The sequence below is a fragment of the Sturnus vulgaris genome, chromosome Z (assembly GCF_052056855.1).
Source record: "Sturnus vulgaris isolate bStuVul1 chromosome Z, bStuVul1.hap1, whole genome shotgun sequence".
Classification (NCBI taxonomy): Eukaryota; Metazoa; Chordata; class Aves; order Passeriformes; family Sturnidae; genus Sturnus; species Sturnus vulgaris.
The window spans coordinates 17907360-17922407 of NC_142283.1; the positions used below are offsets into that span (position 1 = coordinate 17907360).

The following is a 15048-nucleotide window of genomic DNA, read 5'->3' on the forward strand; positions in this document are numbered from 1 at the left end:
ATTTCTCAAGGTCTCTCTGCAAGGCCTCCCTGCCTTCAAGAGAGTCAACAGATTTTCTGATTTCATTCTTCTCCCCCAAAAAATATTCTGTGCTGTTGTCTCTGTTGTGGCAGCATATTCTGTAGGTGTGATTTGAATGTGCATCATAATTTGGCAGTCCAGAATTCCCGAAAATATAGACACACGCCTCCTGAACTTTACAAACCTGTTATCACATTCCCAGCCTTTTACTCTTTACACCTGTGTAGCTCGCTCTTTTGTGATCCCTCCTCACACCACTGCACAAGCCTTGGAACTCAGCAGTTACAGTTCCTCTTGGGGTTTTTCTTTTGGAGGGAGAAGCTTACTTCTTCCAGGAATTTCTTAATTCTGTTTAGATAGAAGACCACAGGTGATTTTTATTTGGGCTTTTTTTTCCATCCATGAGTTTCTAACTAGCTTTTTAGGCAGCCCAGAACTACTCACTACTCATGTCTTAGCCTCTACAAAAGTCAATGCTACTGAGTGCAATGCTTAGCCTTATCTTGTTCTCAATTTGCTGTTTTATTGAGAGAGAGGAGAGTAAAGCAGCCTGACTTCAACAGTCATGTGAGTTATTGCCTTCTTTTCTCAGGATCGGAAAAGAGGACAGGGGAGAAGGTCTCCCTTAGTCAGGACTGTGAATATTTTGAGCAATCACTGTGAGAGTTGATTCCTCCAGCTCTTCTCTTCCCTTTGCACAACTAACACTGAAACAGAGACAGAGCAAAGGTACCCAGCCAGGACCACTGTTAGCAGTCATGAAACCTGTGTGATCCAAACCATTTCCAACTTTGCAGCAGTATTAATTTTTTCCATTAATGCTTTTTGTCCCAGAACAACTGCAGAAATTTGTCACTGCTTTGTCAGAGAAAGCCAGGGAACGGCCATTAAAATGATATATGTTAGAATGAAAGAAAGGAATGGATATCTTCACCTTCTGCTTCAGTTTCCCAAACACTATTTTAGCACAGTTTCAGTTTAACTGATTTATTAAGTATCTCTCTGGAAGACATTTGTTCATTGCTGGAAAAAGGAGACCACGAAAGGGCTTTCTAAGGGCTTGTTTTTTGTAAAATAAATTCTCAAAGAAAGGTTCAGGTACGTTTGTCATCTTGAACTCCAGGGATGCCAATACCAGGGAAAAGCAGCTACTGCAGCAGTCCTTATTGCTTTCGGAATGTTCAGGTTTGTCTTTAACTTAACCACAGTAGGTTGTGAAGTGTAGCCTTCTCCTAAGTGAGGTAAATGGGTATTGTTCAACTGTCTTGAATGAAAGCTAGATCAGACCCTATTATGCCACATGTAATACTTGTAATGATACATAATCTATTATTGTCTATATTTTACCAAAAGCAGGGTGAAGAACATGGCTCAGCCTGTCTCGGAGAACTGTCTTGTTTGGCAATAAGTTTTTGGCTCCTAGTCAGATGTTTATAGGCAAGTCTCTGTCAAATACTGAACTTTTGTGCTCAGAAAGGGATAAACTGCACACACCCTTAGGGCAAACTTGCTTAAGTATTCTCACCTATTGACTTCAGGCAACTCTCAGAAGCTCATGCAAAATACACAATAGGGATTAATTATTATCTTGATCTCAATCCATTCACAACAGGAGCAGAGAGTCTCTCCTTGCTCACCAACAGGCAGACTATCTCATTTTATATGAGCCTCAAATAATGAGTTGGATGTGGTGGGTCTCACAAAATTTCCATTATGCTACTGTTGGTGTACATTTGATGCCTTTGTTTGGACAGACTTAGGAAAATGATTTCTGCATGCTTCACTGAACATTGCTGAGCAACTCATCATGGCTCTAAGGCCACCCATTTGCTTCCTCAGGAATGTAGGTAAAACTAAGGGTAAAGTTAGTGGAACTCAATGATGTTAGAGGTCTTTTCCTACCTTAACAATGCTATAATCTCAATGGCCCCAGCACCTGTTGCCAGCTGGGTCTCTCAGGGGGCTGGCATTATACCTTGGACTGGCCTTCAATTAAGTCCTGGGGCTGATGGTTTGCCTGATTGGAGCCACATTTTACAACATTCCTCTTCCCAACACTGCAGGTTTAGGTGACAGTATGGAACCTAGCAAGGTGTTTTATGTCTCTTTGTTTTTCCTCCTCACTCTCCCTCTGCTGCACTGATCATGGGGGATAAACAAAGAGACATAAAACAAGCTGTGTTGCAATTGTTAGGAGGCAGGGAACTTCCAATGCCCTCCTGTCATTTTGGCTTGGGAGACTCACAGCATGAATTTGTACTGCTGTAGGTGGAAAATGACCACATTTTTGCCTTATTGAAACATGCATTTAATTTTTAAAAAGAAAAACCTCATAGGAAGGGCAGGAAGGGCACTTCCCCAAAGCTTGCTGTAAGCTATTAATTCAGTCAGGCAGGGGCTACCAGAAGGTTCTTCTTTGTGAAAGTACTTCTGAAGAAAGGGGAAAGAGAAAAGAGGGAGAGAGAAAATTTTCCTTGTCTGTCTGCCACCAAAACTGAACATCTGGAAGATGTGCCTGGGGCATCATCAGGCTGTTTGGAGTCTCAGCTTACCAGAAATTTCTATATCTGGAATTTGCCAAATTGTTTGGATCCAATCATAAATTTGTCACCAGAAGATCTCTAATTGCGTGTGGGAAACTGCCAGGGGAGGTCAAGTACAGGTCATTCTTATGTAACTCTAGCATGAACTTGCAGCAACTCAGAAAACTGTTATGTGATCAAAACTGTCCTTATTTACAGCAGCATAGGTGTTATAAATCTTTGCCTTGCATAACTATTGATATTACAAAAACTTTGCTGTCAACAGTGAGGTGGCATTTTCAAGCATTTTCTGAGCAAGCCAATTTCTCCTGATTGTGCCAAAATGAGAAGTTCAACTTTAAGGGCCAGCAAGCAGCACTAATAATGCAGGGAGGGTAAAGGATGAGTCTCATACTTCTGCCCCACTTCTCCTGCCCTAGGAAATGGAACAGATCAGGAAATGACCCCTGCTGTATCCCACCATGTCTGTTACTTGGTAACAGCATCAACACGCTTGCTGTTGCTTGGCTAGGACAAATTGTGTTCCTCAGAAGGACAGAAAAGCCATCCCAAAAGTAGTCACACCCATCCTGGGGTGCCTTGTGGATATTGTCCTGCAGTATCACAGAGTCACTGCAACACAAATTCTCTCCCTGGAGAACAGTATGTCCTACAAGTCTTTCTCCTTCCTGCCACCCAGACAAGCATTGAGCCTGAAACAAGCAGCAAGAAGTTTCTGAAAATGCAGAGAGGTCCATGCCACCCCTGGGGTTCACATCCTTGCAGCAAGCACTGGGATTGTGAGTTTTCTTGGCTATGGGTGGAGCTGCCTGCTGAATCAGGGAGCCATCTGCAGATGAATCACGGGTTTCTTTGGAAAAAGACCGCCCCGGGAGACACAAGGCAGCCAGCTGCTTAGGTCAATGGTTTCAGGGTTTGGAACTGAAAGAACTGCATTTGGCTGCAATCATTTAAGGCTGAGGACTGAGAGCTGCTAGTGACCAGATGGAAAGAGCACTTGCTAAGAAGTACGCCTGCTGATATTGTGCTGGTGTTTTACAAGTTATGGCTTTGCCAAATCTGCAGGAAGAATATTACGTGATCCTGTGATGTGTGTGACCCAATCAGTTCAGTACACTTTGCCTTAGGGACACAGATGGACTTCAGAATCCAGTGGAGTGTGCATTCACCTGTCAGCACATTTCCTATGGCTTGCTCAGAGACAAGGGCTCCAAACGCAGGTGTTTGTGATTTTAACTTGTGAGATGTCTGTATGCAATCAGAACTGCCACAGTGGGATCACAGGGTTAGAGGTCTCAACTGTAGGTACCATGTGCAGCTGTAGGGGCTTCAGTCTCTAGAAGCTTCCTCTGCAGATGAGCTTGGCTTCTTACTTTGTATCATCTGATCTATTTTTCCTTATGCCTTTCAGTTATTTCCCTTCAATATTTGATACTGCTCCATCTCTCTCAGCTGGACACATGGTCAAAAATAATTGACACAGTCAGTGGGTAGCAATACTCTGAGTTGCACCAGGAGTTCGTTCTGATTCTTTAAGCCCTGCAGGTGCACACAGGGCAATTGTCCATTAAAGGATGCTCAGATTTTGTTTCAGAAGGTGTTATAAACATTGTCCAAGACAAACTAAAACACAGTACAAGAAAACAGAAAGTTAACATTTTTTTATCCAGTTACACGCCAATGCCAAGGCCAGACCAAAGAGTTATCCTTCAGGTAAGAGATAGCTGTGATCTGAGCCCAGATTTTACAGCCCAGGTCCTTCTGTAAAGGAATCTTACAATAGAAGCAGCAGACCAGGTATCAGGACAGATATTTGGTGTCATGACTCCAACTGTTGCCAATAGATGGTTTAAGAAAAGCACCAGTTTAGGTCATACCTACATCCACAAAGTAGGTTTTTTTGCTCTTTGTTCCTCAAAAATGTTCTAGAAAACAGCAGTATAAAGCATTGAAATCATCAAATGCAATGCAAATTGACAGGCATCTCCCATATAAATTAGTGTAATCTATTTTGCTTTCTTTTTCTTTAAATGTGTCCATACTTTGGCATCTGTAGCCTCATGTGCATGTAACTGTGTCCTGTGTATCATTTTTTTGCATCCTGGTTTTGAAGTTCATTGGAAGCCCCACTAATCTCTGAGTAAAGTTAGAATTGCCAGTGAAGGCAAAGAGGATCTCAGAGTTCCAAAAGGTTGAACTGTGTATATTTTTTATTGTAGACAGAGATAATTTTATCTCATATGTAAGAATTTAATCTAACATTTTATCTCAAGTTATTTTTAAAAACTTCTTGTTAACAGAAAATCCTTTGTCTAGATTGGCATAAAAGGGCAAATGTGTAGTAGCAGCTACTTGACTGCATGGTAGCTGTCCAAGAAAAATATTTGTGCAAGTCTTGCTGAGTCAGGATATGTTTCCAAATAGGCAGAATGTCCCTCTCATTGACAGGATTTATCTCACACAAGCTAAATCAAATACTCTTCTGTCCTGTAGAATTGGGGTAATATTGCATATTGTTAGCAAAAGAGACAGCAATCCTGTTCAGCACAATGTATAAGTATCTAGTGTTGTGTCTGTAGCTGGCATGGTACACAGTAAAATAGATTAGCCAAAAAATTTATTGTTTTGTCTAGACAGGTGTCACCTGGTGTCCAGACAGTCACAGTTTTTCACGTCTGAGATTAATGAGAGGACAGATCATTAAAATGCTTTGCTGTTGACTTGAAGATCTCACATGTAAGACATGCCAATACCAAGTCGTCTTGTCCATTCCCCTGCCAGTCCTCGGCTGTTGGACTGAAATGTGCTACTGACACCGAGCTATAAATCAGAGCAGTTTCTCTTGAAATGTAGCCATTCAGCAGCCTAGCGGCATGCAGATCCTCCTGGAACACATCAGCAGGGCCAGTAATGACACCCAAACCTGGGTGGCTTGTCATTGCTGGAAGTTTTCATCTGAACATTTTGTACAGTCCTCTCCAGGAGCTCTTTCCAAACAAAATGCAGCCTCCCAGCCCCATAAAGACTTGCACCTGTGTTGCAGGTCAGGTACCCACCTGGGGTAGGGATAGTGCTGCTCTATGCAGGGGCCAAACAGGCACACCACCACTGTAAGTGGTGTGGAAACATTCTTTTTTACTGGTGCTGCCCTGCTCCACAAACAGGCACCCATCTGGACCCTGTGATCAGATGAAATTGCTGCATTGCTGGGAGGAAGGGAAAGGGAGTAGTGCTGTCCTGCTGCTCGCCTTGAGAATAGCATAAGGTGTGGAGAGTTCAGGGTCTTGGAGCACAAACATCAAGAGGTCTCACTGTGTTTCAGAACAGAAGAAAAAATAACAAAAGCACTGCAAATAAATCTCGAGCAAATCTGAGTGAATCTGGCATGAGACTGACTGTGCCTGGTATTGTATCCCTCAGGAAAATGGTGTGCTCCTCGGCTGAGGAATGCCTTGCTCCTTGCTGCACTTTCCATGTAGCAATCCCACATTATCCCATCTGTTCGCAGCCGCCACGGGAAGTTTCCCATCTTCACAATAACCAAAGCCCTCCTGTTCTTCAGTGTCACTGCTTTGAAGTTAGCACTGCTTTAAATAAGAAGTCAAATTTAGCACAGCATGATCTCAACATCCAGAGGGTGAATAACCCCCATTCATTCATCTGGCACTCCTCGTTTCTGCACGGATCCCCTTTTCCATCAAGTTTTTTGTTTACATAAAAGTTAGCTAGCCTACATAAACTCCCTAAGTGTAACATCTCTTTTATATAAGAGCCATGGGGGAGGGCAGATAAACATACAAGTGCTTCAACGTGTTCAGTCATGCCCAGTAGAAATCTGTGGTGTGGTTATCTCACAGTCAAAGTAAGCACACTGACTTATAAATGGCACAAGTTTTAAAGCATCCCAGCAGACAGAAGAAAAATATTTCTTCAATAAATATAATTAATTAATTGATTGCTTTTTGGTCCAAATTTATCATAAAACCTTCTGTCTATCAGTTGCTGATGAAACTCTTATTTATTCAATACTAAATTTGTGGGATATTATAAGATGCTGTGTTAGCACATGAATATGTCAGTGGTATAAAGTATGACTTTTGCTAAGGGCTACCACTCCAGCACTGAAGAAAATTGCTAGTTCTGGTTTTAAGGGCAGCTTTGAACTTCTCATATGTTCCCCTTTCTACAGTTACAACTGGCCACTGTACCACTAATATGGACAGAGGCCTCCAGGGAATGCTCTTGGCTATGCACAGCAAGACTCTATAAAAATGTGAGTTTCTAAAGATTTGTCAACAAATGAGCACATAATTTTTCTCCCAAGGTTGACAAACTTGTAAAACACTCATGACATTATTATGACAGGCTCTGTGGTTTTGGTGGAATAGGTAAACTGATAGGGTTTTTTTCTTTTTTTCTTTCTTTTTAATAATAAAACGATCCTAGTCCTGCATTTGAACACTGCTGAAAGCCTCTGAATTCTTTATGAAATATGGAAAGCTGCCTCATGTTACTTCAGAGCTCCACACCAGCAGCAGAGGGGCAGAAACTCCGACATCACTGCAATGACAGAAGGCCTTAGCAAAGGCCTCTTAGGACCTCAAGTTTCCTTTGAGGAAGTAAGATGTCATTACATTCAGCTGAAGAATGCAAAGTTTTAGAATGAATGGAAAGACACAACAAGGAATTTACATAGAGGGTTGAATTAAACCTCTTTTGCCCTCCCCACAAAGCGACCTTCCTCACCCTCTTCCCATACACAAGCACAAGGATATGCACTTACAAAATCACATATAAAGGCCAAGAAAATCAAATCATCTATTACATGCTTCTGCTTTTCCCAGCCACAAGTTACTTTCATTCTTTTACGCAGGATGGCTGAATTACCCAAAATACTCAGGGTGACTCTAGGCACTGCAGACATCCCATTGTGCTGTCTGGTTCAGGTGATCTCAGAAGGGGGTTGGAAGAAAGGAAGCCTGGCAGAGACTGTACTGCTGGAGACAACAGGTTCTGTAATAGGGTCAGCTTTTTAGCCAGGCTAGAAGAATGTTTCTCTACAGTTTCAAGAGTCTGTTCATTTTGTGGTGGGAAATAACTGCCCCACGTCTTCTTGTGCCTTGAAAACCTTGGCATGTAACAGTCAAAACTTTAATACGATTTTATCTGATTGAGAGGATGAAAAAATAACTCCTTTCCTAATTAATTAAGAACTTTCTCAGCAAGGACAATTCTTACAAAACACTTTCTCCCCCAAGGTTTCTAGCAAGAAGATTTGCAGAACTTTAGACTGGGGGGAAGGGGGCGAGAAGAGAAAGAAAGAAAGAGTGTACCTCCTGATTTCTGACTAATTGTAGTCAGAGAGTTTTGTTTGATTCCCCATTTCTAATTGTTAAAGATTTGCAATTAATTTTGAAATAGTTAAAATTCCCATAGACTTACTGAGTGAGCTCATTTTCAAGGATCATGTGCAGAAAAAAGGAGTTACAGCCTTTTAGGTAAACCCATCAGCATGAAACTTTGCTCAGCTGTGTTCTACAGACAGCAAACTCAATTCCCTATTGATTTTATATCACACTTGAATTCACACATCTAGGTGTGAGACCAGAATCCAGGCACAAATACCAGCAGATATTGGGAGGGGGACTGCTGTCATTCCCATCTGTGTGAGGCATCTTACACCTTGGGATAGTGGTCAAGGAACTCCAATCCACATTGCTGTAAAAATATTCTCCTTTCCCTTGTCCAGCCCTTAATGTGTTCTCATAATGTAAAGTTTCTTAATGTGGTCCTACAGCACCCCAGTTTAACCCACCAAAACAACATGCCTTTGAGCACACATAAAAAGTTGACTTATTACTGCAATTTCCTGCAGTATAAGCACTGTGATATCAAAGCTGTAATAAAGATGTTTTAATAAAATTAAATACATCCATTTTCAGGAAAAAAACCCACAAAGACAAAAATGAAAACAAAACAAAACCAAACCAAAACAAAACAAAAAACAAAGACAAAAAACAAACAACAAACAAACAAAGGCAAAACCATGCTGGAGAAGGAAGAGAACAGAGAGAACAGAATTAGTATGATTCTTTTCAATGTCTCTTTATTTTAAAAAATATTGCACACATGAGTTACATAGGCTGAGATAATGAGAAATGTACGCCTCTGCTAAGGATGTCTTTCAAAGCTATCATTCATGAAGGTATAACGAACAATCACAGAATAATAATAGTATATTCTCTGGGTAAATGAGACAAGACAGTTATGTTTAGCCCACAAAGTTTTTGAGAGGAAGTTCCTCTGAACCAAATTTGATCATGTTGTCAACAGCGTCCAATCAATTATGAAATTTATGCTTATAAAAATGCATTTTAAATGCAACTGTCAAATAAAGGCACAGGAACACGAGAGGATTTCTGTGCTGTTTGGTTGGTCAGATTTCACAGTATGTCACCCAGGATAAAGATGTATACGTGCTGCCAGTGCTCAAGGCAGCAGACTTGCAAAGGGATTGGGTACATCAAATGTGCTGCAAATCTTCTTCTTGGGGTTCTCATCCAGTACCCCAGGTTGCTAGCTCCCTCTGCTATCAGTGGGAATGAGAACCGAAGCACCAAAAAGGTTCATTTTAAATTCTTGTATTAGTATGGTCCCTGCACCAGGGTGACATGAAATTTTATGAAGCATTCCATATTTTTGGGGCCAGTATGGACAGAACTAAATGTAGAAAAGTGCTCTACCTTGCAGCACACAAATATTCTAAAATGAATGTGAAAATGTTCATTTTTAAATTTTTCTCTCTCCACATGAATTATAAGTACAAACTAGAGAAGCAAAATATTTTTGCTTCTAAGCAACTTTTTGAGTAACAAAGTTTTCTTGCTCTTCTACACTCTCCTAATCCCTTTGTTTATTCCTGTTCAAAATAATTTGTGTTACATGATAATTGTACAGAAAGTTTAGAAGAATCTGGCATAGCACACTGTACAACACAGAATAAAAACAGCAGAATCTTAAACATAAGGAGGAGAAAAAGATTTGTGAAAGAAAGCATGTCATGAAAGCAGTTAATCCTCGGTTCCTAGCAAGCTGAAAAGCATACAGCAGAAGGAAACGGTAAAATCCAGCTACACACTAAGGCAGCAGAAGTCCTGCTACAATTTAATCCTCAAAGGACAGCACCGTTTAGGTGCTAAGCCCTCCTGCTGGATTGGTACGCAGGATGGATTACCATCCCTGGAGAGCATGTTGCTGAGAGCTTCTCTGAGTCTACCTTTAAATGATCTCTTTCCTCCTGCAGGAAAGGAAGCTTTTTCCCTCCCGACCTGCAGACACTGACTACCTCACACTTCAGTACGGGCTTATAATGCAAAGGCTGGAATGCTGGACAAGGAAGACCAAATTTTCCATTGTTTTCCTAAGTATGGGGCCACGGAGAGAAGTATTTGGACTAGGAAAATGAGATGAAAAGGGCTACATTTCCAAGTTTATGAGAGTCCTTCTTTCACAAAGAAAGTGAGTGAAAATTCCAAGCATGTGACATGACAGGCAGCTAAGAGGAAAACTGTGATTATGGTTTTAAAATCATTTTCCTGGGGGAATGGGAGTATGAACAACTGAAGCCAGCACTGGGATTCTAGAAGGCAAAAAGGCAGACTGTCCTCCAGACTGTAAATAGGTGTGTTTGTTTACATTTAGCACATGGTGTAGGTTTTGCACCTGTTACTGTGCCTTTGCTTAGCATTAAGAATCATTCCAGCTTCAGGGGAGGGTCTAGGTACCTGGACCCACACCACTACCCACATGGCTTCTGACCCTGCCCTCTAAAGAGGGTGACAAAATACCTGATGCCTTGAGCACTGCAGGGATCTTGAATGTGCACCCTCCCTTACAGAAATGATGCAAGTCCTGGGCTGTGTATGTGGGCTCAGCTCAGCATCACCCATCATCCCTCCAGGCCTGCCTCCTCATTTCTGCCTCCTCAGAACAGGGAAGACAGACAGGGAGCTGATACAACCCAACAGAAATTTAACAGTGCGCACTGCAAGGTGGTCAGAAATAAATGACAGGAGCTATATAAAGAACTCCAGTATAATTTTTTATTGAAATTGAGGACTTTGGGATTTTCAAGAGTGTATGTCTTTAGCATCCAAACCTCAGTAAACTGGTGTATCATAGCAGCATGATGGTAGGACTGCTAAATGGTTAAGACAGTACTGGTCATTTTGTGCTCACTGTGAAGTTACTATTTTAGCACTTCAACATTTTGCAGTCCAAACCTCTTTTCTTGCCTTTGGTAATTGCAAGCTCTTTGCTCCAAGTGAAAGTGACACCAGTGGCCTGAAAATATTAAACAATGCTGTTGTGGCCACAAACTATGGTTATATGAAAAAACCGACAAAACCAACAAAATAAAAACCCAAACAAACAAGAGAGCAGCAGATGAAAGCATGATCTTTCTAGTCTGCTCTTTAAAATGGTTCACAGACCTTTTCAAGCTTACATTTCAGAAACCATAGATAGCTGCTCTCTGCTGCTGCTTTCTGGGTAAGCTAAAGCAGTGTGTCCTGGTTACAGAAGTCACACTAAACAGTCATTCACTTGCACTCCTGCTCTTCAGTCATAATGCACATCTCTGCCTTAGGCTACATTTTGTATCAGCAATGAGGCTCTGGGACAACTGCTCATCACTCCACAAGGAGCTGAAAGGTTACACCTGCCATCAGAGGAATAAAATTTTCTCTGCATTTAAATATCCATTACAATTTGGAGAACTTTTAGCAGAGAAACTTTTGGTGTTTGGAGATGGGTGTGGGATATGTGTAACTGTGGCTCTTTTTAACTTTCTCCAGCTTCTCTTAACTGACAGGTTGTCTCTGAAGGACATTGGTGGCAGACATCCACCTTTCTTATTCTCTGTCTCTAAACTGCAGTACAAGGAAAGGTGGCCAGCAAATACTGTAGTGGGAGTTTGGAGAGTCTGTCAGGAAAGGAAAACAAGAAACAGGAGGCAAAGATTGTAAAGGAAAAGGAAATAATTAATACAATCTGCCACATATCTGCAAAGAAAGGATGCATTTCTTCCTGCTTTCTGCATGGCGAGGACCATACAGCGGCAAATAAATACACCTTGGATGCCTACAATGTGCAGCACCAGGTCTTTGGGATTAATTTCTCCTGTAGCACCAAATGGCTTTGTTGCTTCAGGGGAAGGCAAGAAAGATGTGGTGCAATGCTTAAGGAAAGTTTTCAGGTGGAATTTTAACAAACATCAAGTAGATATGACTCTGGATTTCCCAGACTGGAAAATGGAAAGTGTCATGCTTCACAGGAGTTTGCCTGTCTCTGTAGCATAAGGTGCAGGTGGCTGCCAGTGGTCCAGCAGGCTCCTATTTTGACTCTGTCAGTGTTATTGTAATGAGAGAGAATGGAAGATAAAAGGAAGACAAAAGTGGCCTATGGCTTCAGAAACATCCTTTTTCTGCAAAAAGGACTGAGTATGCAAAAACAAAATAGTAAACAGTATGCAAAAATAAAATAATAAAGAGTATCCCCAAAAGAAGATTGACCTCTGCAATCTTTTTTTTTAAATAATACTTGAAAACATAAGAGAAGGGGGAAAAAGAGGTAAAAGCCAAGAGTGTAAATGCAGAAGGGCATGGTGACGTCTGTTAGGAAGGGAAGAAACAGTGGTTAGAAAGAAACACTGGTTTGCCTTCCCTGGGCAACTCTGTGCTCCTGGAAATGCTAAATAAAAGCACTGAGTCAGCACGACCAGCACTCTCACCAACCTGAGGAGTCCAGTCGTGGTGGCTAAAGGTCAGCCCTGCTGTTTGGGAGGTACAGTCCCACTCAAGAAGGTGCATCAGGGGGTACAGTCTGTATTTCTTGCTTGGCATCGGAACAAGCTGTTTCTCCTCCCTGAGTGGGACATTTTGTGAAGTAACCATCACTCAGGAGCTCATAGACTGACCCAAGTCAGTCTGGATAGGTGGACAGAGGAGACAAGGAAGGAAAGGCATCCTTCAGACAGACATGTTGGCCACGGCCCTCTCGTACATGCGCTCCAAGATGCGGTGGATGCTGGCAAAGCCTGGCCGGTCAGCAGGCAGCTTGCTCCAGCAGAGACGCATCAGGTTGTAGAGCTCCAGGGGACAGTTGTCTGGGCAGGAGAGGACATTCCCATCCCTCACGTAGTAGATGACCTCCTCGTGAGCCATCCCGTAGTAAGGCTGCATGCCATAGGAGAAGATCTCCCACAGCACCACTCCGTAGGCCCACACATCCGACTCTGTGGTGTAGCGGTTGTAGAAAATGGACTCGGGGGGCATCCAGCGGATGGGGATGGCATCGTTCTCATTTGCTTTGTAATAGTCAGCCGAATACATGTTCCTCGAGAGACCAAAATCGGCAATTTTCACCACCATGTTCTCCCCCACCAGGCAGTTCCTGGTGGCCAAGTCCCGGTGGACAAACTTGCGCTCGGAGAGGTACGCCATGCCGGCAGCGACCTGCTTGGCAATGCAGAGCTGGCTGGTGCAGCACAGCGCCAGGGGGTTGGGGAGGCCAAGCCTCGTGTCCAGGCTGCCCTGAGCCAGGCTGCAGAGGTTGCGGGGAGAGCGGTCACGCAGGTACTCGTTCAGATCCCCATAGGCCATGTACTCGAACAGCAGGCACATCGGCTTCCCAACTGCACACACGCCTGGGGGAGCACAGACACACAGGTCATTTGGGGAGCAGAGACACTTCTGCTGTGCAAGGGCCAAAAAAGTCCAAAAACACTTACGCAAAAGGGAGACTTTCAGCAATGCAGAGAGAGAGGTGACCATGCAAATGCCATGCACTTTGTATGCATCCATCATGCATGCTGCCTCTTTTAAAGCTCCTTCATCAGGGATCTAATGCTGGGCTCTGTGGCTGATGCTAACAGGTCATGCACATGCCTGCATGCACAGTTTTTCTCGACATCCCAGGTAAAACACAGACTTTTGGAGCTTTGTTTAATTGAGAGCCCAATCCTGCTTAAGTAGGTATTAACAAAAATATTGCCTCTTCTCAGGTGCAACTGCAAGGAGTTTCAAGAAGCAATCTTTAAAGTTCTGATCATGTAATTTAAAATTATTTTATTTGTTGTGATTATTGTGTTATTATAACAATAATATTATTGCAGGGGTGACACATATGCAGGAAGACTTGAAAAGTATTTACAAGAGGCATGTTCAATGGAACACTTGAATTGCAAGGAGACTCTCGCGCTTATGGATTTTTTTTTTTTTTTAAACAACTCATGCAAAAAATGTTGGTTGAGGAATTACTTTTGGCATGACAGATATTAAAAAATGAAAAAAAGACAAATCAAAAACAGCAGAAAGGAGACATTTACCATATCTGTTAGATGCAGAATGCAGTCCCACTGAAGGGTACATGCTTGGCTCTTCATCACCTTTATTGGTGAGCCATCATTAACCACACCTTCATAAGTCTTACAGATCATACAGTGATATAGTAATATTTGTGCTCCTATCATTAAGCTGCTAACCAGCAAAGGCCGACATTTAAAATGTATGTGTTTTGCTTTCTTAGAGCCATCGTTTAGCAATTGGCGATGCAACTTACTGTGAAATCTGAAATTCTGGTTGATGACCTAATATTTGAATCTTTGAGGAAAAACAAATAGCTGTTCCCAATCTGATGACATCAGGATCTGACAAGCATGACAAGTGTATGTGAGAGATTTATCATCTAAGCTGTCTTCAACAATGGGGTTGTTTCTACACATCCCCATGATGAGATACTAGTTTGTGCCTGTACCTTTGCCTTTTTCTGGCCTAAAATGTGTTAACAATAAGCACAAAGTTTAGTTGAGCTGGGTGTATTTCCTGCTGTTCTTTTCTGTAGCCAAAGTACTTGCATCAAACCAGTTTTCCCAAAACTGCAGTTTATCCATTTCAAAATGTTGTGGAGCTTCCTACTGCAATAAATTAAGATCTCAGATGCCCCTGTTGATGAGAATCAGATCTGCATACAACAACTTAGGGCAGGATTGCCAGATATAGATGTCCAGCAGCATTTACTTCAGACAAAAAAAAATGACAATTTTCTAAAGGAATATTTTTGGTCAGCAGCTTTCTTCTCAGAAGATATCTTAACAGCCAAGCTGCAGAGACAAGACTTTCTGAAAATAATCCAACAAAGAAGGATGTTCTTTCAGATAAGAATCGAAGGAAAGGAAGAGACGTTTTTGGTGGCTGGCTTTTTTTGTTCATTTGATTTTGGTTTTTTAAACGCTATCACAATAGTAAGCGAGACCTATAAAAACAATAAGAATTGTACTGTTTCTTTTCAGTAGCCACAAAATAAATCACAGTTCCAGGAAGTTCACGTCTTCCCTATAAGACATCTGTGTCAATGTTATTAGACTGAAAGCAGAGCTAGGCAGCAAGACGGCCAGAGTATACTTAATGCAGCATGGGGAGGTTTT

At 42.0% G+C, this 15048-nt stretch overlaps 1 protein-coding gene across 5 annotated transcripts in view; it reads right to left on the bottom strand.

Moving 5' to 3' along the window:
- Positions 1 to 8644: 8644 nt before the first annotated feature.
- Positions 8645 to 15048, bottom strand: part of MUSK (muscle associated receptor tyrosine kinase) — a 57491-nt gene continuing 51087 nt past the window's right edge. For all 5 annotated transcript variants that reach the window (XM_014884107.2, XM_014884106.2, XM_088156156.1 and 2 more), the window contains one exon: positions 8645 to 13269. In XM_014884107.2, the coding sequence (XP_014739593.1) occupies positions 12593 to 13269 (677 nt within the window). In that variant the 3' untranslated portion in view covers positions 8645 to 12592. The remainder of the gene's footprint in view (positions 13270 to 15048) is intronic.